This window comes from Myotis myotis, unplaced genomic scaffold (assembly GCF_014108235.1).
Source record: "Myotis myotis isolate mMyoMyo1 unplaced genomic scaffold, mMyoMyo1.p scaffold_m19_p_3, whole genome shotgun sequence".
In the NCBI taxonomy this organism is placed as follows: Eukaryota; Metazoa; Chordata; class Mammalia; order Chiroptera; family Vespertilionidae; genus Myotis; species Myotis myotis.
Window position 1 is genome coordinate 137,374,268 of NW_023416335.1, and position 27,437 is coordinate 137,401,704.

Here is a 27,437-nt window from a genome sequence, read left to right on the forward strand (position 1 = left end):
AATATTCCTACTCTTTCTAGAGTTTGTCCTTGTGATTTATTAATAGTCATCGCAAATACTGGCATCACGGGAAACTGTCTTCAAATTAATTTAAGTGGGAGGCCAGTGACAGACTGGACAAATATTGCGCATGTGCGAGTCAACGTTTATTTATAAATTGCCAGTGAGTGTCATATGTACCGGCCAGCCGGCCGGTCAGACAGATGGATGGCTGGTCACTTAGCCTTTTATATATATAGATTCCTAGGTCTCCTCATCCATAAAATAAAGGATTCTGTATATTTTCTAAGACACCTGCCAACACTAAAATTCACATTTTAAATTACATTTCAAGTTAAATTCTTATATTCACTTATGACTTGTTACTATCCGTACCTGAGAATTAAACTCATACAATAAATAATGAAATAAAAATCGAATTTACTTTTTAATATTAAGTAAAAAAACTGTAAGCATGTGATAATCAGAAAACAAAAAAAAATGATTTTTATAGATAGTCATAACAATAAGGTGTACTTGATGTTGTGACCAATTAAATGGCGAAACATTTGATAAATGTTCATGAATATGGCTATTGTTTAATATCCCAACAGGATTTTTAAAGTTTTTATTTTCTTTTCTAATGCTTTTCAGAGCCCCAAACAGTGAAATATCACTGCAAAAATGAATGGGAGGATCAAGACATATTTATCACTTAGCAACTTTACTGACGGTTTCTAAACCAGCATTATTGTGAAAGGGGATGGGCTTTACAGTTAGGTGGATTTGGGTTCCAATTCCAGCTTCATCACTTACCAGCTAGATAACCGTAAGCAATTGAATACCCACCAATTAATATTCACGTTAGGTGGGTAAAAGTCATTTTATCCTACAGCGGCGTATTCCCACCAGGGCTTGGCATATTATAAATATTATTGAAAAGATGGACCTCTCAGACCTCCCTTTTTCATCGGGCAATGAAGATAGCAATGCCTCATGCTCTACTCCAAAATAAAAGCCAGTTGCTATGAAACCCAATAGCAAAGCCCACGGCCCTTTCCAGGTGCTTACACTACGCTCAGGCGTTTCTCCCCTTGAACCAGGGCGAAATGAAATAAAATAAGGCCCGGTGAAAAGCAAATGCTAGTACCGAAGCACCGTGTCTATAAAGCAACGAGACATGGTGCTATGTAGTTTAATATCAATTAGATTTCACTTTGGGGGAACTCTTGATGATAAAAATAAATATTCTCTCATCACTCTCCTGTCTCTGCAATTATAACCTATGCCCTTCTCTACGGACATTGTGTCATCTCATAGAATTAATTTCTGTGACCAGCTTCCCTCCGAAGCAAGCTGCTTTACTAGATTCCTTCATCCTCGAGGTCAGGGACAGGGCCACACTGCCATAGGGTCTGGCTGAGCCATATGAAGCTGCTGACACTTGGGCATTATGGCCTATAGGAAGAGCAAAGCCATATGGTTCAGCCAGTTGCTAGTCAATAAATATTTATTTTTCACATGTAGGGATAAAACAGTAACTTTAAATTTAGTTCTTAATTCTTAGCACACACTATCAAGTTGCTCCAATGTATGATTATAACCATAAACAACAAACTGACATCATCAGGCAAAATGTCTTCCTTTGTGCTGTTGGCTCTTGCATTGGTGAAACTGAAACCCAAGTAACTCCTTGCTTGCGTTATTTCCTTTAGATCAGATATCCCCTCATACGGCTTCCATAGGTCCTCCTGCCCATTCCACCTGACTGCTTAAGACCTAGGTTAAATGCTACCTCCTCCATAAGACTTCCCCCCATATGCCCTATCTGTGCTCCTACTCTACACCTCTATCTACAGACATACCTCATTAGAGTATAGGAATCAATTCTTATGAGTGTGTCTCTGCTTTTAACCTAATTTGAAAGCAAGTAGTTATTAATTCACAAATTTACTGGGACATTGAAAAACATCTTTAGTTTTTTAAGCCTTTCATTTGTAAAATGTGCTGATCTTTATTTTAAAGTCCCTTATATGCAAATCAGATTTTTAAAAAATTTGCATGGCAAGCCTTTTTGTACTCATTTACAAAAAATAAAAATAAAAAAAAAAAATTGCCCGGCCAGTGCTGCTCAGTGGTTGAGCATCAACCTATGAACCAGAAGGTCAAGGTTTGATTCCAGTCAGGGCATTTGCCCAGCTTGTGGGCTCGATCCCAAGTGGGGGCATGCAAGATGTTTCTATCTCTCTCTCCCTCTCACTTCCTCTCTGAAATCAATAAAAAAAAAATGTTTTTTTAAAAAGCAAAAAAATTCCTGGATTATACAAAATGGAATAATGAGGGGTTTTAGTTAAGTAAAATAAAAACAATCTAGCAATTGTCAGCCACATTCATTACTATGCATTATTAAACAAACAAATAAAAAAACTTACCAGTCTCAGAAGTCCTTACAGAGAGTAAGGAAGATAACTGATTGCCATGACCCAATCTGGTATATGACCTCACAGAAATGTTATAGAGGGAATACGGTTTTAAGTCCCTTAAAATTATGTGTGTTGTTGAGGTGTTCTTCATAAATAAGGAATCCATATTTTTATAGAGAACTTCATAAGCAACAATAATCCCATTGGGTTTCTCAGGTGGTAACCACTTCAGACTTATTTCATGTGCAGTAACATCAGCAACTTCCACATCTTGAGGTGATGATTCTGGTTCTGGGGGAAGAAAAGAAAACTTTAAATACTTGCATTTTTTCATGTTTATTGCTTCAGCTCCTAAAGGCAGCATGAGGTAGATGGCAGTAAGCAAGCAACACCGCTTGCTTTTTTTCTATTAAAACTGCACCTAATAGTCTTACCATCTTCCAGAGTTCTCACAAAGATGTCATTTTCTTCAGACAAAGAACTTTCTCCAACATGAGTTGAGGCGGTCACCCTCATCTTATATTTGGTGTATTTCTTTAACCCTATAAAACCAAAAGACAATGTGTTTAAGTTTCTTAAAATAACACTTAGATTGGTGCCATTTGACATAGGAATAGTGAAAAGAATTTATTTCGGAGACTGATTCCTCCAGTCACTTTCCCTATAATCCCAATCTCCCAAACATCTTTAGTCTTGAGGATATTCCCATGTTGGTGATGTTTTAATTCTTTCCTAAAATACTAAGGAAAGATTTGAGGCTGAAAAATAATTTTGGCACACTGCAAGGAGTATACTAGTAGTTGACTTGGCACAAACACTGGATCAGCTGATTTACTTCACATTCATTCCTTCAATAATCCTGAGTTATTTCAATATACAGACAAAATTTCTTGGGTTAAGTATATTCCTAAGATACTTGTGATCTTATGGTTTTACTTCTTTGTAGATAAATATAAAGGAGAACACATTTAATCAATGTACTTCTTCACATATTTTGTAAGATCTCCATGGCAGCACAGCACAGCTAAATCTGGAATGATGAAACACGTGTCCTGCAGGGCTTAAGGCAGAGAGATGCATATGTTCCATCAGAATAGAAATGTTTTTTAAAAAGCAAAACTTTGTTCTACCTGTTATGAGAAAGCTGTTATTTAGAGTAGTCATCTGGAATGCTGTGTTTGTATCCAGTTCCATTGCATAAATTGTATAATGAGTTATTTTTCCATTGGGAAATTCTGGAGGATCCCAATATAACAAAATAGATGAGGAACTAATATTCTTATAGTTTATAATCTGAATGGAGCTTGGCACTTGAAAAGAAGAATGAACAATTAACATGCAAGAAAAGAAAGAGGATTACAATGTGCAAGAGCAGCACTTGCAGGTAATTATTCCCAAGGAAATACACCCTTACCTTGTTCAAGTGTCCTCACATGGAGAACCGTTGGTGGTCCTTCTCCCATGATGGTGAAAGCAGATACACTAATCATGTGCTCAGTGAAAGGTACGAGTCTCCTGATAACGTAAGACAGCTGTTCGGCAGCAATGTCAGTGATATACTGATTCCATGCAGTTCCTATTTGAAATAAAATGTTTTTTAAAACGTGTTTGGGTTCACGATCAAAATTATGCTTGCTCACACAGTGAAATCTTAAACCGGATTCCACATACTTCATTAATCTCTCCATTCACTCCTTTATGTGAAAGGCAGATGTATAATTAATAATAAATACGCTGAGTACTCCCCAACAATATCTATAGACATGTTATGCTCATAATCCAGCTTTGCTAGTTATTATGTTATCCTGGAATATGAGATTAGTGTTTTGAAAAATATATAACTTGCCAAAAGGGACTGGCTAAGATTTTTTTTTCTGAAAAGACAGACTAAGCAATGATATCAAATTGAGACTTTTATTTGAACTCAAAATTCACTCTACCTTCACTAAAACCAGAAGTATTTTAAAGCAAGCATGTTTGGGTAACTGATACTTAAATCTGTCTGAATAAGGATTTCAAATAGTGTTGGATTTTTATTTATTTATTTAGAACTTGTGGTTCCAATGATGTTAATTACCAATTAGGCCAAACGTGAAGTGTTTAAGGAAACTTCTGTATCAGAAACTGTGGGCCTCTTAATTCCTAGTGTTGCCCCCAGTCATCTTTGCACAGAAAAAAAATGAATAAATCAGTAAATGAAATAAACATATACTGAAGGTAATGTGATATTTTGACTCAGTATACCATCAACAAAGTAACACTTTTAATTTGCAACAGGACAAATATCAAATCAGAGAAAAGGAGAAAATGTTCTCACTTAGCATTTCAGAAAAAAACAGAGAGAGAATTTAAATGGCTGCTCTCTAACCCAGCACTTTTAATTTGCTATATATGGCATTCTCCTTTTAGGAACAATAAGATCCACTGACCCTGAAGAGCAAGTGTACACCCTAATGACATCACCACGTCGTTGGGGCACCTACACCTGTTTATCACTTGCATGCACTAGAGTTGTAACTTTCTGACCTATTTACCTTTAGTGACATTTGAAAACCTATTAGTCAAAAGCTGCAGAGAGTGTGAGGCCTGTAAATGATCTGAAGATATGCTCATCCCTCCCCATCACACCTGCTTTGGCAACTGTAATAACTGATTGTCTATGCAGCTTGGCCAAAGACTCTAGGGTGCTACTTTCTCTGGGAGGAAGGTCAAATGGGTTAGAAGGGGCCAGCTCCTGCCTGTGTGGCATTTCCATTTGCTGCATGAGGTTATCCAACAGTTAAAGGAGAAAAAAATCTGACTCCAGCCCATGAGCCATTAATAATTTGGCTGAACTCCAAGCTGAGGTTCATATCTGTACTAGCTAGCACTGGTGGTTTCAATGCATTTGATAGAACACAAAAACTGTACCTACCGACTGTTAAATGCTGGTCTTCAGCTCTATTCCTCACAGGAAAGTTATTATGTGGATGACTGTTATACATAACTGAAGCAATTGCATACAGGTCAGAAGATATCTCTGCTGAACCCTCAAATAATTCTGCCATTGACTCTACTACGTTCACAGTTTCTGGAGTGAGCGGGTTGTTTATATACTGTAATTAAAAATAGGTATTTACAAAAACCGCTTATAACCATTATATTAACAATGACTTCATTCAAGTATTCATTTAAGAAACTTTGGAATTACCCTTTTTGAAAAAGATATTATTTCCATGATTCCTGTCTCCTTTATATTCCAAAATTTTATTCTGAAGCTACTACAATCCCACATGATGTTACACACTGATCACTCCTGTGTCTTAAGAGACTAATACTGGATTGTGAGAAGAAGCAGATATTTGTTTCTGACTTCAGTTGTTGTAAAATTCAAAATCCTCATGCAAAGACTCCAGGACTAAAATATTTTAATTGTCCCGTCCCCCCCCCCCAAAAAAAAGATAAGTATTCTAGGAATACTGCCTTATACCAGGTGTGAGAGGACTGTATGACTGCTTAATACACATTAGGAATAGGAGTTTATCTATGATGGAGTGTAGTTGCAGACATGAACAAAACTGCATGGCAATGGTTTTCAAACAGGTTCACGGTAGACCTACCTATCCAAGGCTCTGTCCCTAAGGGATATTTTAAGTAACTGTGATTGTTCCTAGAGCCATAAAGTTCTTCACACACGTCAACTTCACCAAAGTGGCAGATATTGAAGTAAAAAATATAAGGAGCAGGTTACGAATATTTGGAGGTTTTTGATGGGATAACAAGATGACTTTTCCCATCCCACACAGCATAGCTGATTGAAACAGAATGAAAAAAGACTCTTTTGGACAAATAGTACTGGCTATTTTTCATGGATTGTCAACCTTGAAAATAAAATTAAATATTAATCGAAGAAAATGTTGCCTTAATAACCAAATGCAATGTTTGGACTTTGGATTCTAATTACAACATATCTACCAATACAGATTTTGAAGATAATCAGGAAAATATGAATATGGTCTAGGTATTAGAAGATACCAAAACAATGTTAGTAATTTTGTTAGTTGTGGTAATGGGTTCACTGAATGAATTAAAACATCCATGTTTTTTAGAGATTTGCACTTAGACGTGTAGGATCAAATTTTATTTTAAAATATGTTCACAAAAGTAGCAACAACAACACAAGAGAGCTGAGGCAAGAATGGGAGAATGTTGACAATTACTCAGTCCTGGCGATGGGTAATTGGGAGTTCATCATTCTCTTTTCTCTCCTTTTATGTGTGCTTAAATTTTCCAAAATAAAATAGTTTTTAAAAGAAAAAAAAAGTTTTTGTCTATTTTATTTCAAGTTCTGCTTCAAAATTCACTGCTAAAATATTTGATTTTAAAAAAATAAAATTACCCTGTTTATTCTCAATTATAAATTTCTCAGGATTTATAAGTCATAATATAGGTTTTATTTATTTATAAGCTTTGGTACCGTTGTCTTTTAATTATCTTATATGTTTAGGGGCTGTCTTTACTCACAAAAACAAAACCACGTTTTTAATTCCTTATTAATATAAAGCACTTAGTATTTTCAAAAAATAGATGCTCAAGAAAGAAAAATCTCAGGAAAGCTAAACATTTTAAGGCAGTTTATTTAATTATCAACAAAGGTGGGTCATTTAAATATTAACTTTTCTGAGAGATAAAATAATGGAGAAAAGATTCAAGAAAATTTTCAGTTCTCCAAATACTATTTTTGAGATAAAATTATCTAAATCTTGTTACACCTTTATCCACAAAAGTATCGTGATAAAGAGCAGGGGGACACGTATATGATCCAATCCAAAATGTGTGATTAAAAAACTCTGGAGAGGGAACCCTATAGGGGACAAGTGAAAGGTCTTCTGTCTCCCAAAGATTCACTTCAGTTCTGCCTCCACAAAAAAAATCAGGGAGGGCATGAAGCACAAACACATAACTCAGAGATGCTCTGGTATTTCAGTCGATAGTTTATGCCCAACCACACAGCTGTTCCCACTATTAATCAGTCCCTCTGAAAATCTACTGTGTACAAACTACTATAGAAGGTACAATGAGGTAGTACAAAGAATTTCGCCCTGAACAATTATTTTGCATTAAATCTCTCAATATTGATACCCATGTCAGATAAATTATTGAAATTAAACCCTAGCATCCCATCAATTAACTAGGCTAAGCATCTCTCTTGATATACTGCCACTTCAAGGTAAGAGTTGACCTGAATACTCTATCTGCAATTTTCCCAAATTCTGGTATTCATTGGAAAGGCCCTCCTTAACTTGGGCAATGATAAGAACATTGGGTTCATCATAACCTAGAATGTTACTAATTATCATAAAGTGTGCCACTTGTGGTATTTCTGATATTTTGCCTCTATAAAAAAAAAACCCACTAGATTCTAATCTGTTTTTAATAGATGAAAAAGAAAAAAAATTAAGAGCAAACAATAATGGGAAAGAATCAGAACTTAAGAAGTAATGGGAAGGGGCAGAGAAAAGCAGAAGTGGAAATAAAGGAAATATGAGGCAGAGGGAAATCCATTGCAACTTCCAAAAGTTTGGGACTCACTGAGTTGGCCTAAGGTTCTCACCCTCAGCACTACTGACATCCCGTGCTAGGTAATTCTTTTTCTAAGGAGCTGTTGTGTGCATTGTGGGCGGTTCAGCAGCATCCCTGGTCCCTATGGCATCCTCCTAACTGTGACAATAAAAAATGTCTTCAGAGATTGCCAAGTGCCTCCTGGAGAGCAAAATCACCCCCAGCTGAGAACAACCGAGTCAGGGAATGTCACAATTCATCAACATGAAAGGCCTCTTATAAGCTACCCAGGAATCTTTGGAATTTTTGTGAAAGAATTAGGAGTCCTTAGAGTTAAATTCCAAAACCACCTGAATAAACCAACCTGAGTCTACATGTAATATTCTTCATTATAGTTAACCTGATTTTATTTAAAACAAACCCTAAATATATACGTATCTAGATAGCCTGAATTATATCTACCAATTTAGACTCACTCAAAGTTATGCTGAATTAATAACAATTTATTCTTAAGAAATGCTTCTATATTTTATAATAGACTATAACATGATTTATGTTATCTATTATGAAGCAATAGTAAAAAGAAAAGTTTACAAATTAGCATATGTTTGACATCTCCTAACAGATACCATATCATTCTGTACATTATTTGGGTGAAAAAATCCTTAAGGCTTGATTCTGTTTATGTTCCTATTGCTCAATAAAGTAAACTTATCTCAAGCAATCCTAAACAGCTACTGAATCCTGTTCTCAACCTCATTCCATAGCAATTAGCCAGCATTTAGCTGGCAAACATTAATAAACTTGAAAAATATGTTGTATGAAAAATATGTACTTGTATGAATCTCAGAAATTGTAATACTAGGTAGCAAGATGGTATCTTCTGGAAGAAAATGAGCCAGAGTTCTACCATAAGAATAACTAAGAGACCTGAGTGTGAAAGTAAACTAAAGAGAGTTCATGGACAGATGAATTTAGGGTACTTCAGACTTCAATCTCAGTAGAATGAATCCTCCAAAGAAATTAATTTTGTTCATTGCATTGATAGAAGTAGAAAATCTACACCGAAGGAGAAATTAATTATGTTCAAGTTGGTTCTAGTAAAACTATATACGGAATATTGTGTTCAGCCAAGTTTAAGAGGCTCATTGACAAACAGGAAAATATATACAGGAGCATAATCAATAATAGGAAGGACCTAGAAACCATGACTAAAGATGTTTCTCATCAGTCTTCAAATGATAAAAATTTAAATGAATATGTATTATTGTTACTACTTCACAGACTAACATTTAAAGTTATTATGTGTCAAATACAGTATTAAACACTGTTGCCCATGAGCTGTCACTTCATTATGGCATAAGGACATAGGAGATGGAGGCGGAGGCAGTGGAAAAAGAAGGAGGAGGAGGAGGAGGAGGAGGAGGAGGAGGAGGAGGAGGAGGAGGAGGAGAAGAGGAGGAAGGAAGAAGGAAGAAGGAAGAAGAAAGAAAGAAGGAAGAGGAAGGATGAAGGAGGAAGGAAGAAGGAGGAGGAGGAGGAGGAGAAGGAGAAGAAGAAAATTTATGAACAATAAAATGCCAATAAATACATATCTATCAATTGAATCAAAAAATCAAAATAAACAAACAAGCAATCTAACGAATAAAATAGAACCAGAGGTATGGAAACATGGAATAGACTGAGGAATCTCAGAGGGAAGTGGGGGAGGAGGAGGGAAGAGATTAACCAAAGATCTTATATGGATACATGCATTACCTATGGACACAGATAGTAGGGTGGTGAAGGTGGGATGGGAACCCAGGAGAGGGGGGCAATGAGGATGGAAAGGGGGACTTCTGTAATACTCTCAACAATAAAGATTATTAAAAATTAATTAATTAAAATATTTTAAAAATTGATGAATGGTTAAAAAAGAAGTGGTGCATATGTACAATAGAATATGACTCAGCCATAAGAAAAGAGTGAGATCTTGCCATCTGTGACAACAAGAATGGACTTAAAAGGTATTGTGCTGCATGAAATAGGTCAGACAGAGGAAGACAACACCATATGAATTCACTTATGTGTGAAATCTAATGAACAAAATAAATGAAGAAGTAGACCAGAAAAAAACTCATAGATACAGAGAACATTTTAATAGTTGCTAGAAGAGGTTGGGGGAATAGGTAAAAAAGGGGATTCAGAAGTACAAATTGGCAGTTATAGAAATGTCATGGGGATGTCAAGTGCAGTATAGGAAATATAGTCAATAATATTGTAATAACTATGTATGATATCAAATGGGTACTAGATTTACCAGGATGATCCCTTTGCAAGTTATATAAATGTCTAATCACTAGATTGTACACCTAAAGCTGATATAAATTTGTACATCAACTGTAATTGAAAAAGCCTATATAATAAAGAGCTTATATGCAAATGGTCATCATACCCTTACACCATCACGCCTTAACTGCTCAGACACTCAACACTGGGGAGAGGATTGGGGCCCAGGGAGGCACAAATGAGCTCACAAGAGAGGAATGGGGACCAGCTAGGCACAAATGAGCTCTCAAGAGAGGAATGGGGACCAACCAGGCTGTGGCCTGGGAAAGGGACAAGCTTCACACCCCGAGGTCCCGGGTGCCAGCGGCTGAGCCTGCACCTGCACCCCGGGAGAGGGACAATCTGCACGCCCCGCCGTCCCAGGCACCAGCGGCTGTGGCCCAGAAGAGGGACAAGCTGCCTGCCCCGTGGTCCAGGGCACCAGCGGCTGTGCCCGTGGCCCAGGAGAGGGACAATCTGCCTGCCCCGCAGTCCTGGGCGCCTGTGTCTGTGGCCCGGGCAAAGCCACCTGCCCATGGTGCCCTGTGGCTGCAGTCGGCCCAGACGAAGCTGGCCCGGGTCCTGGGTGCCTACGGCCAGCCAGAGGGAGGGAAGCCCAGGTCTCAGGTGCCTGTGGCCAGCCGGAGGAGGGAATCCTGGATCCCGGGTGCGAGGCGAGGTAGAGGTGGTTAGGGACGATCAGGTCAGCAGGGGAGCAGTTAGGGCCAAACAGGCCAGTAGGGGAGCAGTTAGGAGCAATCAGGCAGGCAGGCAGGCAGAGGTGGTTAGGGGTGATCAGGTAGGCGGACAGAAGGGTTAGGAGCAATCAGGCAGGCAGGCAGGCGAGTGGTTATGAGAGGCAATCAGACATCCCCCCAGGGGTTCCAGATTGGAGAGGGTGCAGGCCCCCTGTGAATGAATTTTTTGCACCAGGCCTCTAGTAAAAATATATTTTTTAAAAGAGTGACTGGAAGAAAAATGTCATCCTAAGACAGGTGCCAACATCAAGGAAAAGGATAAGAAATTAATACACTAACCCAGAGGTTTCATCTGTTATCTCATATATTCCTCACTCTCTGAAGTGGGTATATAAGCCCGGCTTTTAGAATGAGGGCACCAAGTCTCCGAAAGTTGATTTGTCTAAGTTCTTGACCTAGAACAGGGCAGAGCCAGTGCTAGGATCCTGGCCCGTTTGAATTTAGAGCCTTAGCCATATCTGTCTCCCTGCAAGGTGAACTCAAACACCATCTAATGAAGAAGATACCATCACAAAAGTAAAGTATCATGTCTCCTGTATCGAGAGATGATAAGGGAACTAAGATTGAGTGTCAACCAAGGCAAATGGTCCAATGCCATGATTAATAATCACAACAGAAACTGCCAGTTATCAAAACAGTCACAGGAATGTAAAGTACAGCATAGAGAATGCAGTCAATAACTCTGTAATAACCATGTATCAGATGGGTACTAGACTTATCTGGGTGATCACTTCATAAATTATATAAATGCTTAATCACTATGCTATGCACCTGAAACTAATATAACATTATATGTTAACTGTAATTTAAATTTTTTTTAATTTTTTTTTAAAAAAGAAAAATCTATGCTAAAATATAATCACAATAAGTCACAATTATTTAGCACAGTACTTACTACCTGCCAACTTACAGTTCTAAGTTCTTTACATACATTAATCTATGAAATCCTTATTACCAACCTTTTGTTTTAGGAAGTCTTATAATCCCTATCTTAGAGAAAAGGAAACTGAAGTTCAGAGATGCCAGGCCAACTTGCTCAAAGTTCATTTGTCCATAAAGACAAAACTAAGGTTTAAACCCAAGTATTCTCTCTTATGTCCATGCTCTTAACTTCTCTGCCCAGTACAGCCCAGTAAGTGACAAAACCCAGATTTATATGGTTCCAAAGCTCATGTTCTCCCTACTGTGTCACAGGGATTGCAGATCATATAGACAGAAGCAAAATTACAAACAAGTCTCTCTAGAACCTCCTCTTCCCTTCAAGAGAAAACCAAGTGTGAGAGACCTGTCACCTACATCCCCAAAGAGCTATCTATCTAATATAAGACCTTTTTGGCAGGAGTAAAGGGTTGAGTTTTTGCCTTTTACCCGAGTATCAAAGAAAGTAGAACTCAACATCTTTTCACAAAAGAAAGGAGTCAACACAGGATTAAAACTGAACCCTAGTCTGGAGATGGTGAACAACTCGGAGTAATAATCCTGGGCAGCCAGAGTGCATTGAGCACCTAGAAGAGTCAACTTTCAAATAGATGCCAGAAACAGAGGAAGGCTGGGGTCAGAAACCGAGTGACTAGCATGTGGGGAAAATAACAGCACAATTGGAAAAAGCAGTGATTTTGAACCAAAACAGTAGAAGCCAATTGGTGAATAACCATTGGGCAGTGCCTCCAACCTAGTCCTCCAGGTGAACTCACTGGTCCTAAGTTTGTTTATTCTATGTGCTCCCAGCAAGCAGTGTGCAGGTGATATTTGATTGAGTTGTACACTTGAAACCTGTATGGTTTGAAAACCAATGTCACCCCAATAATTTCAATTAAAAACAACAATCTGGATTTGACGAGTCTGGAGGCTTAGGGGTCCTCACAGTGAAGAGCTGGCTGGAAGAGGTGAATAAAATCAGTGAAGGAAAGTCAGAGCTGCTTGTGCTTCCTAACAGAAACAAAGGCAAAAAGCAAGACTTCCAGGGTGGCCAGAACAAAAACATTGTCCTCTTATTTTACATCTATAATATGATTTAATTTCTTTTATTTAGTTATTTGATTTCTTTAATAAAATGTACTTTTTTAAAAATAAGGCAGCTCTGAGAAATTTACTCTCCTAAGGCTAAACAGACATAACCATTTGTCAACAATAGCTACTAAAATGACTGTACCTATTGTTGTTCCAATTGCAAACACAACCTTAGTAGGATTATTTAAATTATAATAGGAGTTTTGAAACAATTATCAACTGAATTACCATAATAATATTCATATATGAAAGGACCTTTTGCCTACTTAATTGCTCAATTAAAATTTTTCATATGCTAAAAGAGAATAATAACATTTCACTAATAATATCTGTCTTAAAATGAAATATAATCCAACTAGATTATCAACAAGGCCCAAATTTACTTCACATTCTACTATAAAGCTTGTCAAGTATTTTGTGTGAGTGATTGAAAACCTTCCAAGTTATCCTGTGCCAGGACCAAGTAGAAAGGGCTCACTAAGATGTAAAATAAAAGGCAATACCTCTTTTCCCGTGAGCAAAGTATTTTCCAAAATTACTCCGGTCTCTGAAACTAGCACTTTCACTCGGTATTGGTTAATGATTCCATTTGCTTGTCGTGGTTTCTTCCAAGTAATTCTTATTTGTGTGGCTTCTACTTCTGCAAGCTGTAAATCAAATACTGCACCTGGCACTAAAAATGTAAATAAAAATAAGGATGTGGAAATTTTAAAATACATTTTCAAATTTTAAAAAATTTTCCAAATTCTTAATGATTTAAGATCTATAAGAAATTCATCTAGAAAACAGGCTAAAACAATTATTAATTTATCAATAATTAAATATGTATAAGAATCTTTAAATACATGGGTATTTAAAGTTAAATTTCTACACATTGTTCTCAAAAATGAAAATAAGAAATAAGATAACGTGGAATAATTTCCCCAAATCAAAATGTCATAATATTTGTTCCAATAATTACATTAATAAAAAATAACTTCCCAGACGAAGCTATTTTTGGATGATTAATGCACAATAGAAACCTTGAAGGCTTTATACAAATTAAAACAACATATCAAAAAACAACATCTAGAAGACTTGGAATACAATGAAGTGTAGTTGGTAAATTCAATTAAGCTATCATTTAATTTATTACATAAGATTGTTTGAAGAGTTGATTGATTTTTATCTGCTGGTTTTAAAAATTAATTACATGAGTCTCAAATTTCAGGCACCCTTACATATTTCAGTAAAGAAAAACAGGGACAAACTAATTGGTTTAAGACTAAGCACCAAATACTTAAAACAAGTTCTAGATCAGTGGTTCTCAACCTTCCTAATGCCGCGATCCTTTAATACAGTTCCTCATGTTGTGGTGACCCCCAAACATAAGATTATTTTCGTTGCTACTTCATAACTGTAATTTTGCTACTGTTATGAATCGTAATGTAAATATCTGATATGCAGGATGTATTTTCATTGTTCGCGACCCACAGGTTGAGAACCGCTGTTCTAGATATAAAGTCACCAAAAGTGACATCTAGGAAAACTCCAGTGCAAAGGAGTAATGGATCAAGGACAAACTGCCCTGGGCCTTTGTCCACATTTTTCTTATAACTCAATGTGTGGTTACAAATTCACCCCTCCATCCAGTTTCCTTATCTATAAAACTGGTGTAATTATATCATTCTTGTTATTATGTAAGGTTTCTGTAAAGAACAAGTGATTCAAGAGAATTTATAAAATGTTGGTTCAAAAAAAAATATGACAGAAAAATATTGTCCTTTATAATCAGGATGTGGTAACATATTAAATTCATTTTCCTAAGCTGAGGTATTTCACATTAGTAAAGGTTTAGCAAATTTCACTTAGAAGAGAGACACCTTAAGGGGGTGAGGGGTATAATATGAATGGAAAGTTACTCTGTTCCCTTTTAAGATAACATAAAGAAATTAAAAATTAATGTCACAACTTCCATAAATATCCTATATAATAAAACCCTAGGTAGCCGCCCTCACATCGTCACAAGATGGCCACCACAAGGTGGAGCACAAGATGGCCAGCAGGGGAGGGCAGTTGTAGGCAATCAGGCCAGCAGGGGAGGGCAGTTGGGGGCAAACAGGCCAGCAGGGGAGGGCAGTTGGGAGTGATTGGGCCAGCAGGAGAGGGCAGTTGGGGCAACCAGGCCTGCAAGTGAGGGCTGTTGGGTACAACCAGGCCTACAGGGGAGGGCAGTTGGGGGGGACCAGGCCTGCAGAGGAGGGCAGTTGGGGGTGATCAGGCCAGCAGGGGAATGGTTAGGGGGTGATCAGGCTGGCAAGCAGAAGCAGTTAAGGGCAATCAGTCAGGCAGGCAGGCAAGTGAGAGGTCAGGAGCCAGCAGTCCCGGATTGTGAGAGGGATGTCCAATTTCTGGTTTAGGCCTGATTGGACCTAAACCAGCAGTCTGACATCCCCCAAGGGGTCCCAGATTAGAGTGGGTGCAGGCTGGGCTGAGGCACACCCCCTCCCCCATGCATGAATTTCATGCACCAGGCCTCTAGTTATCTATAATTAGTGAATAGAATCATGCTTAAATTAACCATGAAATTAAACTATATGGCGTTTTCATCCAGTAATTAAGAGTGGTTTTTTTTTTTTATCTCTATGACATAACCATTTAAAAAGCTCTCTAGATATTGTAATAATATAAATATTTCTAAACATTTTTTTGAATAGTTCATGGCTAGATGGATGAATAATTCGTTCAGGCCAAAGAACATATTATTTGATTATTGCAGGCAAGATTCTAGTGTCCAATGAGGGTAAAATCTGTGCTGAAAAGTGGAGATACATGGCTATACATCTGTAATTTGCTAATCCTTTGAATCTTCTATTCTAAAAACATTTTGGTATATCTCTAAATAGAAGGATAACTCTTTAGATTGATCTCCCACAGGAGTTCTAATCTCAAGAGAAAACTGTCCTTTGAAGGATGGAGGAAGAGTTCTAGGCTAGGATCCCACTATCATTGATTCATTCGTTCATCACTCAACAGAGCACTCATATAGTCACACTGCTCTGAGCACCTGGAGACAGAGGGAGAAATAAGATAGATAAAACATTTTGCACAGGTCACCTCTTATACAAGTTTTATTTCATTAACAGATATTGTCCCCAGAGCTTATTTTTTTATTATCATATTTACCAACACATATTTTTCAAAGGTGGAGAAACTTTCCAATTGACTGAGCAGTGCGAAAACAACTCGGCCATTTAATTAGCAATGCTCCCCTTCCACCTTTCTTCCATATTGTATTTTGGCATCACGATGTAGATAAAACCTTAGCCAGTATTGCATAACATATTTATAGAAGAGAAAGGTCATTTTTCTATTTAATTTGAATCCATGTAGTGGAATCTCAATTTATGAAGCCAATTTAATGATTGCATTAATCAAATTAATCAGGCAGCTAAACCTTGCCTCCTAGAAAATAAGTGAAATTTGATGTAACAGTTAGTTCCATTTGATGTAACACATTAATGTAGTAGGATACCACAAACTACCCAGTACGTAGTTGGCCATCTCTTAGTTAGACAACTTAGGATAGTAGCAGATAGTTTCTTCATCTTCTAATTTAGAAGATGTTTTAATATAACTTAGTAAGTATTGCCCCATGGTACTAATGCCTAAAATTATGATTCAAGTAAAAATTAAATGGTTCTATATTACCTTAAAAATGTACCCCAAACTTGTATCAGAATGACTGCATACCTATATTTCTTTTTTCTTATAAAAGAAGAAAAAGCTTAGGGGATAAAGGAAATGAAGTAGACAGGATTGTATCTTATCTTCAGAAAGATATTTGATCTGTTATGCCACAAATTCTTTATAGGGAAACCAGAGAAGTGTGGATTAGATCAAGCTCCTTTAATATTGATACCAAATTAACTAAAGAAAATCAGACACACAAGGCAATTAGTTATTGTATTGTCTACAGGGACTATATAAAACTCAAGTCAATACATCTATAAATTTTGCTAATAAATGAGAAACAGAGTTGATTTATGGTTGGTAAAAAATACTCCAAATGACTTTAAGTTTTCAAATAAAAAACTATAAGAAAAAACAAAATGAAGACAAATGACACTGGGTAAAGAAAATACATTAAAATAATTTTTACCATTATGGAGCAAATTCAATTTCCGTTAGAAACACATTGTAAAAAAAAAACACCAAAAACTATTGAAAAATAAATGTCACTGAAAATCCTGGAAAACACAAAGTTGACAGTCTCTCAGTGATTTCCCTACAAAAAGTTTTACTGCCATTTGCAGAAAGTAGCAAGTTGAAATCAATGAAAACAAAAGTCTAACTTCTATAGCCTATTTATGGGGAAGTAAATATGGCTTCCAATACTTTGTCTGCTTTATATGATGTTAAACTCATTACAAAACATGTGACACTAGTGATAGAAACGTTATTAGGCGATATTGAAGCAACAAAGTTTACTTAAGATTTGTTTTTGTTGTTAATCCTTTCCATTTATTTATTTTATTTTATTTTTTAAATGTATTTTATTGATTTTGTACAGAGAGGAAGGGAGAGGGATAGAGAGTTAGAAACATGGATGAGAGAGGAACATTGATCAGCTGCCTCCTGCACACACCCCACTGGGGATGTGCCCGCAACCAAGGTACATGCCCTTGACCAGAATCGAACCTGGGACCCTTGAGTCCGCAGGCCAACGCTCTATCAGCTGAGCCAAACCAGTCAAGGCTCAATGTATCTCTTTCACATCAATGTTTCTCTTTCTCTCCCTCTCCCTTCCTTCTATTCTCTCTAAAAAAAATAAAATAAAATAAACAGCCCTAACCGGTTTGGCTTAGCGGATAGAGCATCAGCCTGCGGACTCAAGGGTCCCAGGTTCGATTCCGGTCAATGACATGTACTTTGGTTGCGGGCACATCCCCAGTGGGGAGTGTACAGGAGGCAGCTGATCGATGTTTCTCTCTCATCGATGTTTCTAACTCTCTATCTCTCTCCCTTCCTCTCTGTAAAAAATCAATAAAATGTATATTTTTTAAAAAAGAGAGAGATACATTGATTGGTTGCCTTCCACATGCATCCTGACCTGCAAACCAGGTACATGCCCTTGACCAGGAATCAAACCTGCAGAGCAGACAGAGGCTCTAACCAATTAGCAACACCAGCCAGGGCACTTAAGGTTTTTTAAGCCCCATACAAATAATAAGAAAATGCTGCTGTCTATGTTCAGGAGCACTGTCTCATTCTGCTGTCTCTTATTTGGGTAACTCATGACATTTTGTAGCATTGGAGATTATTAAGTTACCATTTTTTCCTCAAAATCATCTTTTTCATTCTTATGTAAAAATCTGTTCAGTAAAATATTAAGCAAATATAGGAATCTTATGAAATATATAGTACCACTGATATAACATGACATTGATTTTTCTTTGATAATCAAAGTATACTGTAGACCATAATATTCTCAGTGTTAATGAAATCAGCCCAATTGCAATGTAATTGCAGATATTATTTTCTATATGAGTAAATTCAACATTTTTCTATGAATATATAGAGATTTGTTAGAGCCCCAGTTGTTTTAAAAATTTGTCCTAATGAACAGACTGAGGAATCTCATAGGGAAGGCTTGGGAGGGTGCTAGTTGGGAAGGGATCAACCAAAGAACTTGCATGCATATATGAATAATCCATGGATACAGACAATACGATGCTGAAGGCCTGGGGTAGGGGGCAGGGGGCAGGCTAGAAGGGATCAATGGGGGGAAGAGGAGGGACATATGTAATACTTTCAACAATAAAGATTTTTTTTAAAGTTTTTCTTAATGAATTTTTAAACAGATTTATAACCTACTTTAAAATATGGAGAAGAAAATAGAGTAATCTAAATTAAGAAAATAAATTGAGTAACTTTAAAATCTATTCTCTGTTGTATCAATAAATGAAAAAAATCATCTAAAATTGAGAGATCAATTTTAATTGAAAGAATATAGTTCTTATGAGTTATTAGAGTATTCTCATATAGTTTAAAGATTCCTATATTACAAAGTTTAACTAGTGGGACCAGGATTCATTAATTTGTCAGAAGTAGAAAGCTAATTCACTGCATTAGATAGAGTATTCCAGCGAAGCCCTTCCTAAGGTTGAGCCATCCCCAAGCACTCCATGGAGGAAGGCTGGCATGCAGAAGTTAAGAACCATGTCATTCGTGCCCTTGCTGGAGTCCACCTGTTGTCAATGGACCCTCCTGAGATCCAAACAGATGTGGTCTATATGGTGAGTAGCCCAAGAAGATAGTAAGATAAAACTCAGGGTAAACTGTTTGCTGCACAGGGCAAATAAGAGTCATTTATTGAAAATAATTCGGTGTGAAAAATAACTCATGTAAAATATATTGAACAATGTCCCTAAAATTATACTTATTATTTTGTGACTAAAAATACAGAAATAAAAGGGAAATGAATGTTTACATGATATTCAAAATAAACAACATGGGATTGTATGTAGCAATATTTTCTATTTCTCTGTAGGCCAAGAACGATGACAATAAAACAATCTTATATTGTGGATTCAGAAGCACCAAAACTGGTTTGACTTGAAAGAAGACAAAAGTTTTTAATTATTTAATTGTATAACATAAGAAGAGAAATTAGCTGGTCAATAAGCTTGGTTGAGAAAATGCTATTGCAATCAAACCCAAGCACTCTGGTGTGATGAGGGCCAGGGAGCTCTGCTGTGCTTGACAGCTATCCATAAATCTGTCCCGCTTTCCTGGAAATGCTTAAGAGCAGTTTTTAGGTGGAGACTAGGAAAAATTAAGGTCTAGTGGAGAAGACATATAAAAGCGAAACCTCTTCTAATAGAAACTCGAAGGAAAAAAATTAATAGAAAAAAGTGAGAACATTTTCCTTATGCGTATGCATCTCTTTCTTAATCAGTGTATTGAAACCATATATGCATTAGCATTTTCATTTGAAAGTGATATAAAACATAATTTGTAGGTTCTTTAAACAATAAAATATCCTTTTACTGTTTTTTGAAGGGAAGTGCATAATTCCCTAATGGTTGCTGCCCTCTAATGGTGAAGTACTTGATTGGATATTTCTGATGAATTCATGACCAAACTTGTATGTGTGTGTGTGTATGTGTGTGTGTGCTGTATGCATGCCCATGTATGTTCCCATATGAATGTATTTAATTTATGTTACTGTATGTTAAATTTTTAAAGTGTTAATGTGATTGTGAAAAAATTATTGTATTCTTTTCAGTTATACAATCCCTAAATAGAAATAAAGACAATTAACAAGTTTGCTGTAAGCCAAAAAAAAAAAAAAATGTTATAAAAGAGTATGGTAACATTTTTTAAACACTATACTTCACCTAAAACTGTGATGTTTACAAGATACAAATAAAAGTGTTTCTTTAGGAGAAATATTATTTTAATAATTTCAGTATATGTTTGTAAATTAGTATTATGCACCCTCTAGGATTCCTTACTTGCTTAAAATATCCTCTTCATTATAAACATATTTTGTTACAGGCATTGGGGATATGGATTCCTCTGAACATGAATCTGTGAAAAAATATATATTCTACATCAAATAATGTGAGTTAAACAATGTTAAATGTATGTTTGTTTAAGATTTCTTGAGGTTTTGCCAATATTCATTGTGAACAGGTCTGTTACTGCATGTAGTGTGTTTCCTAACCTCTTATTATGAAGTATACTATGGGTTCAATGTTCTGAGGAACATATGTTTAGAATGTACTAGGTAGCCACCTGATAAGGAAATAACATGAATTAAATACATATGTGGTGTCCTAAAAAATGTATACACACATCAACAGCTGGAAGCTCAATTTTGAAAATGAAATGTATTTTAATAAACACTGATTTTATAATTATTCAAAGTGTGGGTGTACATTTTTTGGGACACCCTATATAAGCCAAATAGCTTGTAATATAATGTTTAACCAATGCAACAAAATTCACAAGCAGAGCAAAAACATCTAATTAATACACTAAAGGAGGTGTTCTTACCTTCTGGGGGAGTGAATACTGAAATATTTGATTTGGGTCCCATCCCTGCACTGGTTTCTGCAGCAACATATACATCATACATTGTAAATGGTGTTAGGTTAGTGAATGCAAACTTAAGGTCTTTTGTGCTGTTATCCAAAATCCGACCTGAAAAAAGCGAAATAAGATACCTGTGGATTATTTTCTCATCAAACATGTAATCATTCTCACATAAAAGGATACAGCCAAGAACAGCATTTAAAGTGCTAACTTGTGCATTGTTTTTTAATACAATTTATTTTTGTTGTTAATCCTCACCAGAGGATATTTTTTCCATTGATTTTTTTTTTTAGAGAGAGTGGAAGAGAAGAAGGTATGGGGGAAGGGGGGAGAGAGAGAGAGAGAGAGAAACATGATGTGAGAGAGACACATCAATTGGTTGCCCCCCGCACCTGCCCCGACTGTGGCCTGGATCAAACGTTCAGACCAGCTACATGTCCTTGACTGGGAATCAAACCCACGACCTTTCCATGCATGGGCAATGCTCTAAGCACTGAGCATACTGGTCAGGGCACTATAACATTTAAATATATTTTAAACATTTAGTTTAATCGTGCATTGTTATCAATTTAATTAAAATAACAAAAATAACATGAAAATTATCCAGTGTTTAAATGACTTTTATTAAATTATAAAGTCCTGTTCAATTCCCATGTTATTTTTTGACATATTTTAAAGGAATACATTAGAACTACTAGATTTAATAAATCAATTTATCAACATAGTAGAATATAAAATTAATACCCAGAAATCAATGGCATTTTTATACATGAACTCTCAGAAAGGGAAAACAAACAAACAACCCCATTTACCACTGCAACAAAAAAATTTAGATACTTAGGAATAAACTAAACCAAGGAGGTAAATGACCTGCATTTGGAAAACTACAAGACACTGAAAAAAGAAATAGAGGAAGATATATGCAAGTGGAAGAATATACCATGCTCATGGATTGGTAGAATCAACATCATTAAAATGTCAATACTACACAAGGCAATCTGTAGATTCAATGCAATTCCTATTAAAATACCAACAGCATATTTCACAGAGCTAGAACAAATTCTCCAAAAATTTACATGGAATCAAAAAAAGACTTTGAATAGCTGCAGCAATCTTGAGAAAGAAAAACAAAGTTGGAAGAATCACAATACCAGATTTCAAGTTGTACTACAAAGCCACTGTATTTAAAACAACCTGATACTAGCACTAAAACAGGCAAATAGGCCAATGGAACAGAACAGAGAACCCAGAAATCGATCGAAGTCATTATGCTCATTTAATATTTGACAAAGGAGGCAAGAGGATACAATGGAGTCAAGACAGTCTCTGCAATAAATGGTGTTGGGAAACTTGGACAGACACATGCAAAAAACTAAATAAATAAAATGAAACTAGACCACCAACTTACACCATACACAAAAACAAACTTATAATGGATAAAGGACTTAAACATAAGACAGGAAACCATAAAAATCTTAGAAGAATCTGTAAGCAGCAAAATGTCAGACATATGTCCTAGCAATATTTTTACCAATATAGCTCCTAGGGCAATGGAAACTAAAGAGAAAATAAACAAATGGGACTACATCATAATAAAAAGCTTCTGCACAGCAAAAGAAACCATCAAAAAAACAATAAGAAAGCCCACTGCATGGGAGAACATATTTGCCAATGTTATCACCCTTAAGGGTTTAATCTCCAACATTTATAGGGAACTCATACAACTTAACAAAAGGAAGATAAACAATCCAATCAAAAAATGGGCAAAGGACCTCAATAGACACTTCTCCAAAATGGACATACAGTAGGCCAAAAGGCATATGAAAAAGTGCTCCAAGTCACTGATCATTCCAGAGATGCAAATCAAAATGACAATGAGGTACCACCTGTGAGAATGGCTATCATTAACAAATCAACAAACGGCAATTGTTGGCAAGGATGTGGAGAAAAAGGAACCCTCCTCCACTGCTGGTGGGAATGCAGACTGGTGCAGCCACTGTGGAAAACAGTATGGAGTTTCCTCAAAAAATTAAAAATTAACTCCCATTTGACCCAGTGATCCCACTTCTAGGAATATATCCCAAGAAACTAGAAACACCAATCAGAAAGGATATATGCGCCCCTATGTTCATAGCAGCACAATTCACCATAGCTAAGATTTGGAAACAGCCTAAGTGCCCATCAGCAGATGAGTGGATTAAAAAACTGTGGTACAGCCCTAACCGGTTTGGCTCAGTGGATAGAGCATCGGTCTGAGGACTCAAGGGTCCCAGGCTCAATTCCAGTCAAGGGCATGTAAGTTGGTTGCGGGCACATCCCCAGTAGGGCATGTGCAGGAGGCAGCTGATCGATGGTTCTCTCTCATCGATGTTTCTAACTCTCTATTCCTCTCTGTAAAAAATCAATAAAATATATTTTAAAAAAACAAAAAACTATGGTACATCTATGCAATGGAATACTATGTAGCTATATAAAGAAATAACTCTTACCATTTGCAACAGCATGGATGGGCCTAGAGAGCATTATGCTAAGCAAAATAAGCCAGTCAGAGAAAGATAAGTATCACATGATCTCACTCATATGTGGAATCTAATGACCAACATAAACTGATGAACAAAAATACACCCAGAGACACAGAAACATCGAACAGACTGTCAAATCTCAGAGGGAAGGCAAGGGAGGGTAGAGGGGGCAAGAGATCAACCAATGAACTCATATGCTTATATGCATAACCCAAGGACACAGGCAGTGGGTGGTGAAGGCTTGGGGGTGGGGGAGGGGTGGGAAAGGGTAATGGGGGGAAAAGAGGACATATGTAATATTTTCAACAATAAAGATTCATTTTAAAAAATCGGTGACAGTATTTTGTATTCAAATTTAGTCAATTATAATGCTAAATATTCTCATTTTCATCTATAGAAAATTTTATTTAGAAAACATTTCTAATTTAGCTTCTGAGAAAAATTCCTTAAGTAGTCCAGCGTCAAAATTTCTTAAATCCTGAACTTTTCCACTAAATAGTTCTTTCACCTTCTTGCTGTAGTTGAAATCTGACTGTCCCCTCTAAGGGCCACTTCTGTTCCCTTCAGCCTTCCCAATAGTGGTAGTCTATTTTTCCCCAGAGACCTTACGACATGATTAGCCCTTCAGATGTGGTGTTTTCCTTGTTCCTCATTACCCTGTCATAGGCCATTCTAGCTCCCTCCTTATAAAATCCTACAGTTTTAAATATGATGTTAGAATGAAATCCACTAGCCCTCAGGTTGTAGTGATCTTCTAACCCCAGGGTCACTCACCTTCATTCTGGATGGAGTACCTACGGCTTCAATGCCACCTTCTGTAATGCTACCATCTTAATTTGTAGTGATTTCAATATTCCTAGAGATAATCCTTAAACTACTTTGAGCTCTTTTTAAGTAATCTAGTCCTGCACGCTAACTCAGTCACTCTCTCATGGCCATAACTTGGTTATCACTATTACCAATAACTGCAAATCCTCCATAATCTCAATTTCATTCAACTTTCCGATCATTCTTTCTTATCTCCTATTCACTTACTCTAGAACCCTGAAACAACAATTCTTTGAGTCCATTGAGACCTCCAACCCATTTATTTTACCACCTCTTCTATTTTATTTTGTTTGGTCCTTTACCACTTGATTTCCTCAATGTCTCTGTCAATTATAATCACTGCCTGACATAAGTCTTCAATTCCCTTGCCCTTCTCTTGTTGAAGGGAGCTGGAGAAAAACACAAACCACTCTGACTGGTATCACTTTATTCATTACCACATCTCAAATGAGCCCGTAATGGTGCCTAGTACCTTACTCAATTCCCAGTCCTATCACTCCCTCTGTTCTTCTACATGATTATTTTGTACTTTCTATTCCCTCCTCCGAGTTCAAAAGGCTGTCTGCTCCATCATCACTCACAGTTGATAGTCTTGCTTCTCATTCCATTAAAAAAATTAAATCAATCAGAAAATATCTGCCACAGACTCCCACCAACAAAATTACCTATTTACCAGCCTCTGTACTCAAATATTCTGCCTTGCAGTCTGTCACTATGGACAAACCATCTGTATTCTTAACTCAAACCAATCCCTACATTTAAGCAAAAGATCTCAACTTCTGCCTACACAAAAACATCTTCCCAATAATTCTTGCCTTTCTTATATCATTAAATTTTTGTTTCTTTCTTCATTCACATCAGACAACAAACAAGAATTATTTGTTCTTTGTCGGGGGGAAACCCTGTTAACTCTGCTTACCCCTACCCCCACTCTCTGCTTCCTTTCATTGCTTCACTTTGCAGCAAAACTCAAGAGTTGTCTGTTACCCACTACTACAATGTTCTCCCATTCTCTTGAATCCATCCCACTCAGTCATTTACCCCCACACGTCATCATAACTGTTCTTGCCAAGATTGTTCATGACCTCCATGTTATTAAATGCAATCGTTACTAAATGCATCTCACTTGATTTATCAGTTTCACAGATGAAAGATTACCTTGTCAATGTTTTGTAAAATAATGCCAAAACATACAGAAAAGGCATGTCTCTGTATTGTGCTTGTCTCTGTGCTCCAGAAAGAAGAAAGGGTTGGGAGGAGAAGAAAGGACTACTGTTTTTTAAAAACTGCAAGTATTTCAGAATTTTAGGAGCATGGGTACTTAGGAATGAAAAATAAAGGTTACTCGTATGATTCATAAAAGTTTCACAATGAATAATTTGGAACTCTATTTTTTCATTCTTCCAAATAAATAATAATATGTGAGTTTATGTTATTTCATTGTTATTTGAATTTAACTTCTCTTGTATAACCATAGATCTCAAATTAGGAAACAATTTTAGATTTTTTTAATTTACTTCCAATAATACAGTATTTCAATCCCTCGAAATATCTATGACAAATGGATGCCAAAGTTCTCCTTGTTCACAAAGATGGAGAACTTGACACTTCATAAAGCTGCTCATATTATTTTCAGAGAGCTCTAACTATTAGAAATGGAGTCCTTATTCTAAGCAGAAATCTGATTTAGTATCATCTAAGACTATTGTTCTTCATAAATATATTTGTAATCAGAATAACTCAAGGTCCTCTTGTTCAAATATGAAGACATATAGGGTGTCCCAAAAAATGTATACACACTGAATAATTATAAAGGCAGTGTTTATTAAAATACATTTCATTTTCAAAATTAGGCTATCAGCTGGGGGGGGGGGGGTCTCTGTATATCTCCTCTAATACTTTTCTTCATGAGGGGTTATCTCTAGTTCAGCTGGTCCTCAACAAATATAAAACATGGATAGTGTTTTGCCATCCTTATACTTATTTATGGTTTTAAACAAAAATTTCAAAGAGCCTCACCCTCCTTATTACTTTTCAATTATTTGCTTCATTTACAGGGTCTTTTAAAAAGGAGTCTGATACTTTTGCCCTAGCCCGTTTGGCTAAGTGGATAGAGCGTCAGCCTGTGGACTGAAGGGGTCCTGGTTCAATTCTGGTCAAGGGCACATGCCCGGTTGCGGGCTCGACCCCCAGTAGGGGGCGTGCAGGAGGCAGCCGAACAATGATTCTCTCTCAGCATTGATGTTTCGATCTCTCTTTCCCTCTCCCTTCCTATCTGAAATCAATAAAAAAAATTAAAAAATAATAAAAGTAGTCTGATACTTTTAAAAAATTGATACCAGTAACATATTTTATAATATTCTTATTCTAAAAGGTAAACACAAAACCAATTAAGACTTACCTGATGGCCCATATAATTCAACTCTATAACTAAATTTCCCGGTTACTGTCATTGGTGGATCACATGAAATTGAAAAGGATTTTCCCGTAATGTTTCCTGTTACACAGTTTTGTGGTGGTCCTTCAGGTACTAAAATAATCGCAGGGGAAAAATGAATAAATAACAGAACAGATATATATATTTAAAATTAAAAATTACCTGATTAAATATACATAATAAAATATAAAGTCAAAAATAAAATATCACAATAATATCAAAGGGTTTTCTTAACTTAAGAAAAGGAAAAATTAAAAAAAAAAGAAAGGGAAAAATAGAATAAATTGAATTTGAATAAGACATGCTGGATCATAAGATCAACTTATTTGCAACAATTACTAGTCTTATTTAATGCTGCATCTAAGTTTCATTTCTTTATAGTTCAGTGTAGAGGTACACTGTCCTGCAACATGTATATGTACATATATATTGCATTCATCAGGCCTGTATCTGACTTGATACACACTCAACTCCTGGTAGATACAAGTAAAAGCGTCAAGGAAATAACAACCTTCAGAATCTATTGGTAATGATCTTTATTTTTGTATCA

The 27,437-nt window shown here is 36.4% G+C and overlaps 1 protein-coding gene across 1 annotated transcript in view; it reads right to left on the minus strand.

The window, feature by feature from the left end:
* PTPRQ (protein tyrosine phosphatase receptor type Q) overlaps positions 1-27,437 on the minus strand; it is a 246,130-nt gene that overhangs the window by 169,795 nt on the left and 48,898 nt on the right. Inside the window, exons 16-23 of the mRNA XM_036300643.1 lie at positions 26,852-26,980; positions 21,062-21,208; positions 13,522-13,691; positions 5,317-5,497; positions 3,817-3,978; positions 3,533-3,712; positions 2,837-2,944; positions 2,412-2,693 (exon numbers count right to left, since the gene is read on the minus strand). Coding sequence (XP_036156536.1) covers positions 2,412-2,693; positions 2,837-2,944; positions 3,533-3,712; positions 3,817-3,978; positions 5,317-5,497; positions 13,522-13,691; positions 21,062-21,208; positions 26,852-26,980 — 1,359 coding nt within the window. The remainder of the gene's footprint in view (positions 1-2,411; positions 2,694-2,836; positions 2,945-3,532; positions 3,713-3,816; positions 3,979-5,316; positions 5,498-13,521; positions 13,692-21,061; positions 21,209-26,851; positions 26,981-27,437) is intronic.